At 36.7% G+C, this 16,892-nt stretch overlaps 1 protein-coding gene across 4 annotated transcripts in view; it reads left to right on the top strand.

Annotated features, from left to right (window-relative positions):
* XRN1 (5'-3' exoribonuclease 1) overlaps window positions 1–16,892 on the top strand; it is a 121,331-nt gene that overhangs the window by 54,051 nt on the left and 50,388 nt on the right. For all 4 annotated transcript variants that reach the window (XM_047100209.1, XM_047100208.1, XM_047100211.1 and 1 more), the window contains 3 exons: window positions 9,880–10,042; window positions 13,552–13,665; window positions 15,365–15,463. In XM_047100209.1, the coding sequence (XP_046956165.1) occupies window positions 9,880–10,042; window positions 13,552–13,665; window positions 15,365–15,463 (376 nt within the window). The remainder of the gene's footprint in view (window positions 1–9,879; window positions 10,043–13,551; window positions 13,666–15,364; window positions 15,464–16,892) is intronic.

Raw genomic sequence — 16,892 nt, 5'->3', positions numbered from 1 at the left:
GTGGAGTGTTACTCGGCAGTCAAAAAGAATGAAATCTTGCCATTTGCGACTACGTGGATGGAACTGGAGGGTATTATGCTAAGTGAAATTAGTCAGAGAAAGACAAAAATCATATAACTTCACTCATATGAGAACTTTAAGAGACAAAACAGATGACCATAAGGGAAGGGAAACAAAAATAATATAAAAACAGGGAGGGGGACAAAACAAGAGACTCATAAATATGGAGAACAAACAGGGTTGCTGGAGGGGTTGTGGGAGGGGGAATGGGCTAAATGGGTAAAGGGCATTAAGGAATCTACTCCTGAAATTATTGCTTCACTATATACTAACTAATTTGGATGTAAATTTAAAAAATAAAAAATAAAGTTAAATTACAAACAAAACAAAACACAACAAAAACATCCCAGTGTCAAAGAAGGAGATAGCTCTCAGGAGGTAGAGTGTATTTTTGCCTTCTCACAGTAATTAGATACTCCTGTCTTGGTTGATAATATACTGAATTTTGTTTTACAGTGCATAAATCACAATAATAAACTTATTTGTGTGATTACTTTAAGGACTTTTTCCCGAGATATTATGCTAAGGGTAGGGAACATATCTATTTTTTCATTACTATTCTCATTCCTTGACTAATGCACTAGGCAGTCAATAAATGTTAGTTTGAATGAATAGAGATTGCTTTGTTCAACTCCTTTGTTTGAAAAGAAAGTCATTCAAAATACTGTAAGAGTTTAGATATTTGTTTATGTACTCAACAATTATTTATTGATACCTACTAGGTATAGAAATTAGGAACTGCAGATACCGTAGTGAATAAAATCACAGTCCCTATACTCATGAAACTTATGGCTCGCAGATGAAAGATAGACATTAATGTCTTGTGTAAATTTTTTATCAAACTGCAATTATGATACTTGCTTTGAAGGAGTAGTACTCTGAGACTACATAATAGAGGAGTTTGACCTAGTAAGGAGACATTTGTCTTAGAGAAAACTTTCCTAAGGAAAATAATTGATTAAACTAGTATCTGAATGTAGGAGGGTAGGAGTTAGGCAAAGAATGAAAAGGGAGTAGGTTTCAAGATGAGGTAAAAGGGGGGCGCCTGGGTGGCGCAGTCGGTTAAGCGTCCGACTTCAGCCAGGTCACGATCTCACGGTCCGTGAGTTCGAGCCCCGCGTCGGGCTCTGGGCTGATGGCTCAGAGCCTGGAGCCTGTTTCCGATTCTGTGTCTCCCTCTCTCTCTGCCCCTCCCCCGTTCATGCTCTGTCTCTCTCTGTCCCAAAAATAAATAAACGTTGAAAAAAAAAAAAATTTAAAAAAAAAAAAAAAAAAGATGAGGTAAAAGGTACATACAAAGTCCCTGTGCCAGGAGAAAAAGTAGCATATATAACATTAATGATAATGGCCAATGTGGCTGGAGTGTTGGAATTAAGAAGGAACCCTAAATGAGGAAGATGAGGCAACAAATGAAAAAGAACGAGGCATTCTGAGAGGTGGGAAACAGCCAGGAAAGTGTTATATCATGAAAATCAAAGAAAAAAGAGTGTTTCAAGAATAAGGGAGTAAGCCATGTCAGATGTTATAAAGAAGATAAAGTAAGACCTATTTTTTTTGGTTGTGGGGGAACCTGAGTTGCTCAGTTGGTTAATCATCCAACTTCAGCTCAGGCCATGATCTCACGTTTCCTGAGTTCGAGCCCTGCATCGGGCTCTCTGCTCTCAGCACGGAGCCTACTTCGGATCCTCTGTCTCCCTCGTCCTGTGCCCCTTCTCCACTTGTTCTCTCTCTCTCAAAAATAAACAAACTTTTTAAAACTCTTCTCATAAAACTTTTTTAAAAATTTATATTCAAATTAGTTAATGTACAGTGTAGTCTTGGCTTCAGGAATAGAACCCACTGATTCATCTCTTACATATGACACCCACTGCTCATCCTGAAAAGTGCCCCCTTAATGAAGTAAAAGCTATTTTGATTGAGCAGTGGGGCTGTAAGCCAGACTAGTATGGGTGAGGAATGATTGACAGTAACAGAAATGGAGATATAATGGGAGTAAATAAACACCTCCAAAAACTTTATTTGTGAAGTAAACCAAAAGCTCTTGACCCCTTGTTCTACCTGTTCTTTTCCATATGGATGGACTTGATCTTCTGTGATGGCAGCAAAGAGCAGAAAGAACAATCAAGGCAACAGACCACTGAAGTTGATGGGAATTGGATGCTGGTTCACACAAGAGAATAATTTTTAGTCCCTGCCAGTTCAGGATCTTTTGTTAACCAAGTAGGGTAGATAAGGCTATGTGGATTCATAGGCCCTTAGGTTTATCTATTCTGGTCACCATTTTCTTAGACTGCTTTTCTTTACTACCATATTCCTCCCTCATATCACCTCACATTTTGTCCCCTCCTCCCAAACATCCCAAAGTCTTCTATAATCTGTCTTCTAAGGTGAAATTCATAAGCCCACTCATACTCTGCTCTTGAGGGTTTACTTCACTTACTTGTAACTTTGCACGTTATATCAGCATGAAAATCTCATGGCTCTAACGATTAGTAGTAACGTTTATACAGACTATCCCTAAGACTTATACAACAAGAATATAGAACCTATCATTTATTTCAGTTATAGCTCCATATATCCAAGACATGTTCTCCTAAATTCAGTACATCCCTTTTTTGTGAACATAACACATGAAATACTTCCATGAGTACCGAAATACATGATTTCATTTTTAGAAACTTTCTAAGTACATATGACATGACTAAAACATTTCTGTATTTTTATGTAACACATGTCCTTTCTAATGAAAACTACCATTAAGACATATCTGAAGAAGGATATAGAATTGAGTGGACTTGGTTTTTGGTTGATTCAGAGAGGTAGGATTATGTGTAAAAATAAATGAGAAGAGAGGTGCAATTCAAAAGAAAGAAAATAATGTATTTGATGATGGAAAAAGATAGGTTCTTAAAAAGGCTAAAAGATAGCTCCTCTATTGTAACAGTGTAGTATACAACTATAGGTTGGTTTGTGTTTGGCATGGGGGCAGATGAGGAGCTCTCATTGGATGCCCACTGTTTTCTTTGTAAAGTAAATGTTGAATTCAGCTCTTGAGGACAGAGGCAGGGAAAGGGAGGTTGGTCTTAAATTTGAGTAAAGTAGAAGAGGTTTGAAAATAGTCCTTGGGGAAAATGGAAGAGTATCAGTTGATCAAAAAAACGTGGTTGAATTATAAGGCAATATTGAGGGCCCATTTTGAAGTTCAGTGTCATGAATTTGTAATATAACAGTCCACCCTGTCTTTTGGTATTAGAGCTCAGCTGATCAGTAACCGGCTTAGAAAAACCAGCCTTGGATTTTGCCAGATGGATACAATGAAAAGCCAAAGACACAAGGAAGTTTAGGATGTTAGTAGGAATATTATTGAAATAGTGGACAATGGAATCTAAGTGGGATAGAAAGAGAAGTGAAGAAAGTAGAAGATTAATAGTTTGAAAGTAGAAGGATCCGTGGATTGGAGATCCCAAATTAAGATAATCATAAACAAAAGTAGCTGAACAAGCAAGTTGGATGGACAAGTTTTTAGACAACAAAATATTGGGATTAATGATTTTGGAGGTGAAACCATTATGGATGATGTCATGACCCAAGTCACAGCTGTGGGAGTAGATGGCTGAACTACAATGGAAGAGAAGTTTATTGGAGATAGGGAGATTGTGAAACAGTGTCTGTGGTATTGGGTAGATTATTATGTAAACATTGAAGGCACTCTGGATAATGGTAGACATAAGGGTAGAATGGAAGAGTAGGGTAGTTTACTATGAAGGATGTCACAGTGGGAACACCAACCCTCTCTTCTAGTCCATACACAGTATGAAAACAAATAGCTACTACTACTGGAGAGAGATAACAGAGGGAACTGATGATACCTTCAATTAAAGAGGTAGATATTGAGGATATAATGGAGTGACAAGGATTAGGAATTGGAGAAGGACAGAAGACTGGAAGAAAAGAACAAGGACATTCTTTATGGAATGCTGTGGAGAAGATGATGTACTTGGAAGATTTGCAGAAGAGTTCCAAAACCTTGTACCTCAAACAAGCAAGAGATGAATCAACCAAAAAAAAGTGGTGTTACTAAAGGATTGGTGATAAACAACAATTATTAATAAGTTATTAAAAATATAGAACTAATTTTTAAGTACTATCATTTTACATAAGAGAAAGTTAAAAGATAGTTTTGTTGGGGCACCTGGGTGGCTTAGTCGGTTAAGCATCTGACTTCTGCTCAGGTCATGATCTCACAGTTCGTGAGCTTAAACCCTGCATCAAGTGAACTCAAGCCCCGCTTCGGGTGAGTCCAAGCCCCTTTTCAGTCAGCGTGGAGCCTGTGTGGGATTCTCTCTCTCCCTCTCTCTCTGCCCCTTGCTCAATCACGCCCTCTCTCTCAATAAAAAAAAAAAAAAGATAGTTTTGTTTATAACTTAGAAGAGATATATTAAGTATTTTTAAAAATTTTAATGGCCCACTATCACTTACCTTAACCCTCAGGACCTGAACTAGAGAGACGAGCCCCGAAACATCTGCCTTTGAAAAACAACGGGGCTTATATCCAGGAGAAACATAGAGCTGTAGGAAATGGAGATTCTCCTCTTTTTTTTTTTTTTAATGTTTATTTATTTTCAAGGGAAGGAAAGAATATGAGTGGGGAGGGACAGAGAGAGAGGGAGACACAGAATTTGAATCAGGCTCCAGGCTCTGAGCTGTCAGCACAGAGGCCAATGTGGAGCTCAAACCCATAAGCTGTGAGATCATGACCTGAGTCGAAGTCAGACGCTTAACCTACCTAGCCACCCAGGTGCTCCTGAGATTCTCCTCTTAAAGAGCTCATACACAGACTCATTTATCCCAGGACCCAGGTAGGGTAAAAGCAGCAGTTTGAAAATCTAGACCATATGGGAAGAAAATTCATTTGCTGACAACCTTAAGGTAATTGTTGGAAGGACAGAGGCCTGTTAGGATTCTCTCTAGGGACTGAGGCATTGAATTGACAGGTGCCATTTTTACGTTCTTCCTCTACCCTACTAGTACCAAAGCTAGCAGATGCCATTTTTGTATCTCCCTGTGTAGTAATACTAACACTAATACAATGTTGTATGTCAATTACACTTCAATTAAAAAACAAAGAGACGCGCCTGGGTGGCTCAATTGGTTAAGCCTCCAACTTTGGCTCAGGTCATGATCTCGCGGTTCATGAATTTGAGCCCTACATCAGGCTCTGCGCTCACAGCTCAGAGCCTGGAGCCTGCTTCAGATTATGTGTCTCCCTCTCTCTCTGTGCCCCTCCCCTGCTTGTGTTCTCTCTCTCTCTCTCTAAAATAAATAAACACCTAAAAAACATTCTTTAAAAATAAAAAAAAATAGGGGTGCCTGGGTGGCTCAGTCGATTGAGTGACCGACTTCGGCTCAGGTCATGATCTCACGGTTTGTGAGTTCAAGCCTCGCATCGGGCTCTCTGCTGCCAGTTCAGAGCCTGGAGCCTGCTTCTGATTCTGTCTCCCTCTCTCTCTGACCCTCCCCCACTCATGCTGTGTCTCTCTCTGCCTCAGAAATCAACATTAAAAAAAAAATTAAAATAAATAAAAATAATAATAATAAAAGAAAGAACACAGACTAGAGGTGCCTGGCTTGTTCAATGAGTAGAGCATGCAGCTCTTGATCTCAGGGTCATGAGTTCAAGCCCCACATTGGGGGTAGAGTTTACTTAAAAATAAAAATTAAAAAAAAAATTCAGGTGTTAAAAAAATATATATGGACTACAAAACTGACCCAAAAGCAATAAAAGTGTAAAGTAAAAGGAAAATAGAAAGAAAATCTCCCTACCACTTGAAAATTTAAAGATATTGTTCTGAATTACTATTTGGGTTTTTTTTCTAATAGAAAGTTTTTATCGAAGTATATATACATACATAGAAAAGAATATATGCAAATCATAAGTGTATAAACTTGGTAAGTTTTCACACGCATGAACAGAATACAAGTCACAAAATAGAACCAACAGAAAAGTTGCCATAATCCCACAAAGTCCCTTAAACCCTCTTCCAGCCATTAACATTCACTTCTCTCTTCCAAATGTAACTATTTTGATTTATAACCCTAGAGATTAGTTTTTCCTATTTTTGAACTTTGTATGAATCACACAGAATGTATTCTTTTTTAACCTGACCTCTTTGGCTCAATACTGTGATTCTCATATTCATCTGTGTTGTTATGTATCGTTTAGTTCATTCATTTTGACTAATGATTAAATTATGTTGTATGAATATAGGATAATTTATTTCTCCATTCTATTGTAGACAAACAATTGAGTTGTTTCTGGTTTGGGGTTTTTGGTGAATACGTATGTATGCATTACTGTTAGGTACATATCTAAGAGTGGAATTATTGCTTCATAGGATAATGCTTAAGCTCAGCTTTAGTAGATAACACCAAAAAGATTTGTAAAGTGATTATATTGGGGCGCCTGGGTGGCTCATTCAGTTAAGTGTCCAGCACTTGATTTCAGCTCAAGTCATGATCTCATGGTTTGTAGGATCAAGCCCCACATGGGGCTCTGTGCTATCAGCGCTGATAGCGCAGAGCCTCCTTGGGATTCTCTCTCTCCCTGCCCCTCCCCTGATCATGTCTGTGCACACACTATCAAAATAAATAAATTTAAAAATAATTTTTTTTTTTAAGTGATTGTATTGGGGCAGCTGGGTGGCTCAGTCAGTTAAGTGCTGACTTCAGCTCCGGTCATGATCTCGTGGTTTGTGAGTTCGAGCCCCTCATCAGGCTCTGTGCTGACAGCTTGGAGCCTGGAGCCTGCTTCGGATTCTGTGTTTCCCTCTCTCTCTTTCCCTTCCCCACTCATGCTCTGTCTCTCTCTCTCTCTCTCTCTCTCTCTCTCTCTCTCTCTCTCTCTCTCTTTCTGTCTCTCTGTCTCTCAAAAATACAATAAACATTAAAAAAAATAAATAATAAAGTGATTGTATCAATTTACATTCTTCCAGCAATTTGTAAGAATATCTTTTATCTCTGCCGTCACCAATACTTATTAGTGTCTCTTCCATTTTAGCCATTCTAATACAGTGATATTTCATTTTGGTTTAATTTGCATTTCCTTGATGGCTGTTTCATATTTGCCAGCCATTTGAATGTGCTCTTTTGGGCAATGCTTGTTCAGATTTTTTTTTAAATATGTATTTTATTTTTCAGAGAGAGAGAGAGAGAACATGAATGGGGGAGGGATAGAGAGAGAGAGAGGGACCGAGGATCTGAAGCAGGCTGTGTGCTGACAGCAGATAGCCCAATGGCAGGGCTTGAACTCGCAAACTTTGGGATCGTGACCTGACCCAAAGTTGGACGCTTAACCAACTGAGCCACCCAGGTGCCCCCTGTTCAGATATTTTGCCCTTTTTTGTGACTGATTTGATTACCTTTCTCATATTTGTAATTTTTGTTATAAATTTGTGGTATTATTCTCAATTTCAGGGAAAAGCCTTAAACGATTCACTGTTAAATATGATGGTTGCTGTAGAGGCTTTTTTTAATCAATATTCTTTATCCGATTAAGGAAATTTCCTTCTAGTACTAGTTAGTTGAAAGTTTATATCATTGATTGATAGTGATTTTGTCAGTTTTTTTTTTCCTGCATCTATCAAAATGATCATATGATTTTTAAAATTGTAATCTGGTGAATTACATTGATTAAATTTTTGTTTAATTTTTTTTAATGTTTATTTTTTAAAAGAGACAACGTGAACCAGGAGAGGGACAGAGAGAGTGGGAGGCACAGAATCTGAAGCAGGCTCCAGGCTCTGAGCTGTTGGCACAGAGCCCGAAGTGGGGCTTGAACCCACGGGCTGTGAAATCATGACCTGAGCTGAAGTCGGATTCTTAACTGACTGAGCCACCCAGGCACCCCAGTGTTGATTGAATATAAAATGCAAATCTACCCCACAGGGCGCCTGGATGGCTCAGTCGGTTGGGCAACCGATTTCGGCTCAGGTCATGATCTCAAAGTTCGTGAGTTCAAGCCCTACATCAGGCTCTGTGCTGACAGCTCAGAGCCTAGAGCCTGTTTCATATTCTGTGTTTCCCTCTCTCTCTGCTCCTCCCCGACTCACGCTCTGTCTCTGTCTCTCTCTCAAAAATAAATAAACATGAAAAAAATAAATTAAAAAAATACAAATCTACCCCTGAATTCGTGGAGTAAATCCCCTTAGACTATGATGTATTATCTGTTTTATATGTAACTGGATTCAATTTGTTACATTATGTTTAGGATTTTTGCATTTACTTTCATGAGAGAGATAGGTAGATAATTTTCCTTTCTTGTGATATTCTTGTCCTATTGGTAGCAAGATTACTGGCTAAATAACTTTTGAGTGAAGTAGTAGGAAAAAAATCCCACTGAATTTTTAGAAAATGGTAGTAGAATGCTACATTTCAAAAATTTGTTGGAAAACTTTTTTAAGATGGCGTGGCTTATTTCAGACCACCCCTACCACCATTGAGAAGTACAAGCTGCTATGAAAAAAACATATACAATAATGTTATCCAACTATATACTATTTATACTTATAATATATTCATATGATATATATATATTTATATAAAAACACAAATATAAAAATTTAAATTATGATACTGTGAACTCAGTATATGGCCTGAATAGTAATATAGGCAAACTAAAAATTGAATCTGTGAGCTAAAAGGTAAAGCTGAGGGATTTCTTCAACATACAGTACAAAAGCATGAAGAGATGAAAAAATATATAGTCAGAATTTCTTTTTTTTTTTTTTAATATTTTTCTGATAGGAGTTCTAGAAATAGGAAATGGAAAGGAGATAGGAAAATATCCTTGGATGGAGAATGATTGTATCATCAGATCAGAAGTCAGCAAATTTTTTCTGTAAAGGCCAGAGAGTAAATATTTTAGGCTTTGTAGACCTTACAGTGTTTGTCACAACTACTCACCTATGCTGTTGTAACACAAAAGCTATCATAGACAGTAAATAGATGACTATGTTTCAGTAAAATTTTATTTACAAGAACTGGAGGCAGTCTGGATTTGGCTCATGACTATAGTTTGCCAACCTCTACTTTAGATTGAAAAAGCCCACTGAATGCTCCTGTCAACCTCCTTCTCTCTTTCTAGATCCACCTGTCCTGGTAAATGGAACACATATAGCATGTGGCCTTTTGTGTCTAACTTCTTACACTCAGCATGTTTTTAAAATTTGTAGCATGTATCAGTACTTCTTTCTTTTTATGGCCAGATATTTTGTTGTATGGATATACCACCTTTTGCTAGTCATCTGTTGGAGGACATTTGGATTCTTGCTACATTTTTGCTATAGTGAGTAATGCTGCTATGCATTCATTTATAAATATTTATTTGAGTACCTTTCCAGTCCTTTGTGTACTTACCTAGAAATGGAATTGCTAGACTTTTTAAAGAACTGTCAAACTGTTTCACAGTGGCTGTACCATTTTACATTCCCACAGCAATGTGCACGTGTTCCACTTTCTCCATATCCTTTCCAACACTTGCTGTTTTCACTTTTTTTTTCTTATCCCCTTCTAGTGATTATGAAATACAAGAATTTCTTACACATCTTAATTGAGTTCTTATTTAATCACACAGATATTGGGAGAGGTATCCGTAGACTAAAAAAACTAATGCAAAAAATCTTACGTTAGGTACTCAGAACTGCTAGCATATTTATTTAAAAAATTTTTAAGCACTTGATAATGAGTTAGTAGTTTTACTAACATCCTAGAATACATACACAATCATTCATATCTACATTTCTTTTTCATACTTTCTTTTAGCTACCTAAGAAGAAAAGGAATAATAATAAATGAAACATCTGCAGTTGTGTATGTTCAGTTACTCACAGGTCGTAAATACCAAATAAATCAAAATGGTGAAGTTCGTCTTGAGAAACAGTGGTCAAAACAAGTTCTTCCTTTTGTTTATCAAACTATTGTCAAGGTAAGTCTCCATCAGTTCTCAACTGTATCTTAATGTACATTATTTCACACTGTATAAAGAAAAGAGTGTATCATATTAATATTTATTTGTAAATAGAAGACTAATGCAGCAGTGTAAAGTAGAAATTTTTTTTTTAATATTTGAATTTTATGTTAATCCAAGTTAGTTAACATATAGTGTAATAATGATTCCAGGAGTAGAATTTAGTGATTCATCACTTACATGTAATACCTAGTGCTCATCCCAACAGGTGCCCTCCATCATGCCCATTCCCCCACCCTAAACCCCTCCAGAAACTCTCATTTCATTTTCTGTATTTAAGAGTCTCTTATTGTTTGCCTCCCTCTCTCTTTTTATCTTATTTTTCTTTCTCTTCCCCTATGTTCATATGTTTTGTTTCTTAAATTCCACATATGAGTGAAATAATATATTTGTCTTTCTCTTCTTTGTGACTTGTTAGCATAATACCCTCTAGTTCCGTCCACATTGTTGCAGATGGCAAGATTTCATTCTTTGTGATCACTCAGTAATATTCCATTGTATATATATACCACATCTTCTTTATCCATTCATCAGTTGATGAACATTTGGGCTCTTTCCATTATTTGGCTCTTGTTGATAGTGCTGCTATAAACATTGGGGTGCCTGTGCCACTTTAAATCAACATTTTTGTATCCTTTGTATAAATACCTAGTGCAATTGCTAGGTCATAGGGTAGTTTTGTTTTTAATTTTTTTGAGGAAACTCCATACTGGAAAACAGTATGGAGATTATTATTTAATATAATTTGAAAAAAACTATAGTTTTTTTACTTCGGTATAATTGACATGTAACATTATATTGGCTTCAGGTGTACTATAGGATTGAATATATGTATACATTGCCAAATGAGCACCAATATAAGTCTAGTTACCATCTGTCATTATAAAGTTTTTGTTATAAAGTTACAAAAATTTTTTTCTCATGAGAACTTTTAAGATGTACTATTTTAGCAACTTTCAAGTTTTGCAGTGCATTATCATTGACATAGTCACTATGCTGTACTTTACATCACTATGATTTATTTATTTTATAACTCTTAGTTTTTAACTTATAAACCCCTTTACCCATTTCACCCATCCCCTTAAAACCCCTTCCCTCTGGCAGCCACCAGTTGTTTCTCTGTATCTGTTAGTTGTGTTGCATTTTGTTTGTTTGTTTGTTTGTTTTTTGGTTTTTTGTTTTGTTTCTTTCATATATCTGCACAAGTTTATTGGTTGAATAGATATTTCTGGAGTGTCCATTATGTGGCAGATACAATACTGTCTGCTTCAAATACAAAGATAAACAGTGTCTAGTCCCCTCCTGTAAGTTAAGGTTCCTCAGTGCCATGACTTTTGACTTTTTGGGCCAATACTTCTTTGGGGTTTTTTTCGTTGTTGTTTTTTGTTTTTTTTAATATGAAATTTATTGTCAAATTGGTTTCCATACAACACCCAGTACTCATCCCAACAGGTGGCCTCCTCAATGCCCATCACCCACTTTCCCCTCCCTCCCACCCCCCATCAACCCTCAGTTTATTCTCAGTTTTTGTTTTGTTTTTTAGAGTCCATATTAAGTGAAGTCATATTGTACTTGTCTTTCTCTGTCTGACTTCTTTCATCTTGCATAATACCCTCATGGTCCATCCATGTTGTTGCAAATAGCAAGATTTTCATTCTTTTTTATGGCTGAGTAGTATTCCTGTATGTGTGTGTGTATGTACGTGTAGAGAAAGACCACATATATACATGGGGGTGGGGTGTGCCTGCCAGCTTTAGCAGGGCTGTAGGGCATACCTGCCAGTGCTTCTGTTCCCAGAAAAAGTCCCAACAGGCCCCTGCCCCTCTTGCAGACACTTTAAGGTTAACAGATGAATCATTTCCCCATATGGTCTAGGTGCTTTCAAATTGCCATTTTGACCGTGGGTCTCAGGGCAAGTAGATCTGCACACAAGCCTTTTAAAAGCAGAATCTCATTTCCCTATAGCCCTTTGAGTCTCCCGTACATAAGCCACATTGGTTTGCAAGCCAGACATTTTGGGGGCCTATTTCTCTAGTGTAGTTCCCAAGAGTTGGGGTACCTCCTCAGGAAGATAGGGCACCTCCTCAGGAAGAAGCTCCATATTTGTGAGATCACTCCTGATTGTGGGTCTCCACATCAGGGCTGGGGTTTTTGGCAACAGTATGTCTCTGCCTCTCGTATCCTTATTGATGTGTACATTTTATCTTTTGTTGTGGAGGAGCTGGGCTAGTTTTCAGGTCTTTCTCAGAAGAAACTAATTGTTCTAGATGTAGCTGAAGATTTGCTCTGTCCATAGGAGGAGATGGGTTCAGGATCTTCCTATGCTGCCATCTTGAGCCGCCTCAAAAACTATAGTCTTTATAGGATTATTTTATGCTCAGTCACCCATTCTGTGTATGATTAAGGAGCTTGTCTTATTTATTTATTTATTTACTTATTTATTTATTTATTAAACTTCATCTCTAATGAAAAATCCTAGCATTAGCTTAACACAGTTTTAAATTAAAAAAATTTTTATTTTCCAAAAAGTGTTTGCCTCAAATAAATTAATGGGGGGAAAAAAAGGCATTTGGTTTTGTGTTTGTTGTAATCTTGGTGTGATAAGACAAAAAAATATTTTTTTAAGTTTTGTTTATTTTGAGAGAGAGAGAGTGGAGAAGGGGCAGAGAGAAAGGGAGAGAGAGAATCAGAAGCAGGTTCTGCCCAGTCAGCACACAAGCTGAAGTGGGGCTTGAACTCACGAACTCATGAGATCATGACTTGAGTCGTAACCAAGAGTTAGACACTTAACTGACTGAGCCACCCAGGCGCCCTGAGACAAAAATTTTTTAAAGCATGTATTGATACTGTAATCTTGCAAAACAGTATCTTAGGAAAGATTTTATCACCTTTCTGTGCCTTAGTTTCCTCAGGTATAAAGTGAGGCTAGGGGCGCCTGGGTGGCTCAGTCAGTTGAGCATCCGACTTCGGCTCAGGTCATGATCTCGCAGTCCCATCCGTGAGTTCAAGCCCCGCGTCAGGCTCTGTGCTGACCGCTCAGAGCCTGGAGCCTGTTTCGGATTCTGTGTCTCCCTCTCTCTCTGACCCTCCCCCGTTCATGTTCTGTCTCTCTCTGTCTCAAAAATAAATAAATGTTAAAAAAAAAAAAAAATCCTCATCGTATTCAGATCGTGGGAATTTCAAGTTTAAAAAAAATAAATAAATAAATAAATAAATAAAGTGAGGCTAAATAATCTGTGCTACAGAGTGTTGTCTTGAAAATGAAATGAACTAATAAATGTGTGAAATACCTAGAAGAGTGGCATATAAAGTCAATACATTTTAGTTACTAGTACCGTTACATAGAAAATCTTTACATTTCACATTTGCAGACAGCGTAGTCCTAACTCCACAGGAAGAAAAATTTGATGTGCAATCCATAGAAATTTTGATTATAATAATTTACTTTTATATTTCGTTCTACATAGGACATCCGAGCTTTTGACTCCCGTTTCTCCAGTATCAAAACATTGGATGACTTGTTTCCTCTTAGAAGTATGGTCTTTATGCTGGGAACCCCCTATTATGGCTGCACTGGAGAAGTTAGTTTCTGTTATTGTTACTAATTACATTTCTTTCTTGTTTCAAGTTAGTAGAGTTATTTAACTCTCTTCATTTAAGTATAAAATAAAATGTAATACTGAAGGGGGGAAAATAATTCATTTGTCTAACTTAGGAACACAGCATTTGGCTTTATATCTTTAGTCTTGAGCAGGTTGGGGTCAGGAGGCAGGGAAAAAAGAATTCAAATCCTAATCTCTTACAGAGCAGGTTTGTTTATTGTGGTGGTATGGAAAAAGCAATTCTAAAATTATTGTAGATGTATTATTGGGTTGATGAACTTGTAAATGTGTTGATGTTTGAGGAACTCCAGTTCTCACATGGAAAAAGATATATGCATATATGAAATGGAAGAATGCAAGAAAGAATCTGGGGACAGATTAAACTTGGAGGTATTAATGTGAACTCAAGATTTTTAAAATATATGTGTGTATCATATGTATATAGGCACATGTATATGGATATATATGTATACATACATACATACATACATACATATATTTTCTAGCTCTGTTTGCTCAAAAGGATTACGAAGCAAAGACACCCTGGTAACAGTAAACATACATAATCTCCAGGTTTTGACTTCTAATAACATACCCCACCGAAAGCTTTTCAGAGAAATGGCCCATTACAGGGCTAGGTCAGGTTAGGTACAAGATCAGCCTGGAAACACTTGTTAGGCCAGAAAGTAAGGAAGTGCTCAAATGACTAATGAGAGCATATCACATAAACACAGGAACCAGATTCAAGGGACTCCTACTGGCCAAATCTGGGACAGTTTGAATACCAAAATAATAAATTGGTAAAATAGGAATTAATGATTCCACAGCAGTATTAAATAGGGAATGGAAGGGCTCTTGCTTATAGTATCATGTCAAGAATAAATGTGGAGAGAGTGCTAAAGTTGGAAAACTATCTTTTTATAAGCATTATGATAAAGATTAAATGTGGCAACAATCATCATTGGAAACTAAATCTAGGGGAAATTTGTTATCTGAGTAGGATACTTTCTAAGACCATGAAAATATTTCCATGAAAAATTTTCATGGTCTTAGAAAATATCTTCCCACAGACAGTTAATTAGTTGCAAGTGGAAGAAAAAAAACTATAATTGGACAGTGAAGAAATTGAGCAGTATCTTTGGTATGATCAAAGTTAATAAATATCACAGTGAGAGACAGATGAACATCATGTACATCATAAAATATCCTTCTTAGGAAATACACGCCAAAATATTAAGGGGTAACGGACACGATATATATAATATACCCTCAAAAAGTTCAGAAAAATAATTATGTGTATGTACCTGTACACAGAGCACAAATGTTAAAACAGATATTTAAACAAATGTTAACATTAGGTGAATCTAGGTAAATGTTTTACGAGTGATCTTTGACCTGGTTTTGTTGCAACTTTTTGGTAGTTTAAAGTTATTTGCAAATAAAAAAGTTAATTTAAAGACAAAAAAAGACTAACAGCTATTAAAGCAAGGTACAATGACTCAAATTTACAATATAATCACATTCATTTATAAATTCTAAGAGAATCTCCCATAGCCACCTTTACTGTTTTACTGTATTTCAGAAATAATAAACCCTTCAAATAAGTAGAAAAGTAAGTACATAAAACATAGTGAAAGAGACTATAAAACATACTGTGATTTTTTTTTTTTCGTCCAAGGTTCAGGATTCGGGAGATGTGATTACAGAAGGTAGGATTCGTGTGGTTTTCAGCATTCCATGTGAACCCAATCTTGATGCTTTAATACAGAACCAGCATGTGAGTACTGTAGTCCATATTGTTTAATTTAGAACTGATGAACTTTGAAAGTGTTAGAAGCATATTTTTACCACCTTCTTTGAATGTGTTATAAATATTTTATTTAATAGTGATTAAATTCCCTCACAGTTGCATCTAGGATTATTTAAAAATAAGTGTGGAATCTATGCTCGAACTTCATGCAAATCTTTGGGGGAGGGGAAATCACTGACATCCCATTATTGATCTATAACAGTTATTACAGGTTATCGTGTTCAAGCTTAGAAGGGGCACATTTTTTACCATACCCTTTGGGAATACACTTAGATTTTTTTTTTAACTTTTCATAATTAATCAAAGCCTACATTTTTTAGTTACAAGTGACAAATGGCCTTACTGCAGTCACAAGAGAAAATTGGGGAAACTGCATTTAAATTCACAGCACTTTTTTCAGAACCTTTTTCTCCAGAGATGTTCACTGGGCTCCTTTTAGTTTTCCCTGCTACAATGGGAGGAGGATCCTGATATCTGTCATATATATTCTTATTGATTCATTGGATAATTAACTTAACTGAAATTAATTCACAGTCAGCTATTGCTACTTACACTTTTATTTTTCTCTAATAGTAAATTCTAAAGCTTTATATCCTATAAAATGAATTCAAGGCATTGGGCATCAGCATACACTTGAGAAAACATTACGGAAGGCAAATAAGTCTCTTGGAGAAAGAATTCAGAAAGCACAGTCAGGAAACCAGGAGAGTGGCCCATTTGATGAAAATGCTGGAGGTCTCTATTCTGGGAGTTAGTAGAAGAACATCTATTTTCCTCCATCCCTAGCTTTTTCTAGATATGAATGAGCCTGTCCACTTCTAGTATACAGTGTTGCTAGGCATGCCTTCTCTATCTGCTGTGCTTTCTCTTTACATACCTTTTTCAACTTTTACTCAAGCCTTCTTCTTCTCTACTCCAATGTTCTCTCCTTTTTTAAAATTTTAATGTTTGTTTATTTTGAGAGAGAGAGCGAGCAAAAGCAGGGAAGGGGCAGAGGGAGAGGCAGAGAGAGAATCCGAAGCAGGCTCCACACTGTCAGCACAGAGTCCAGTGTGGGACTCAATCCCACAATCTGTGAGATCATGACCTGAGCCGAACGAAGAGTCAGACGCTTAACCAACTGAGCCACCCAGGCCCCCCTTTGCTTTTTATTTTACATTTTCTAGAATATTTGTGATGATCTTCATCAATTTTAATTGTACCATAACTGAATATTTCTCAAAAGGACTACTATTGGTATTTTAGATGAGACAACTAATGTGTAAAATAGGACTCCTGTATATGACAGCACAGTTGACATTTTTGACCCTTAGACACTAAGTGCTAGTAGCCTGTGCCAATTACTATAACTGAATGCCCCTATATATTTCCAAATACTTATTAGAAAAATTAAGTG

Source organism: Lynx rufus, unplaced genomic scaffold (genome assembly GCF_022079265.1).
Source record: "Lynx rufus isolate CCGP_SWC_20201006 ecotype Redwood Valley unplaced genomic scaffold, mLynRuf1.p SCAF_5, whole genome shotgun sequence".
Taxonomy (NCBI): domain Eukaryota; kingdom Metazoa; phylum Chordata; class Mammalia; order Carnivora; family Felidae; genus Lynx; species Lynx rufus.
This window is presented reverse-complemented; position numbering and strand designations above follow the sequence as displayed.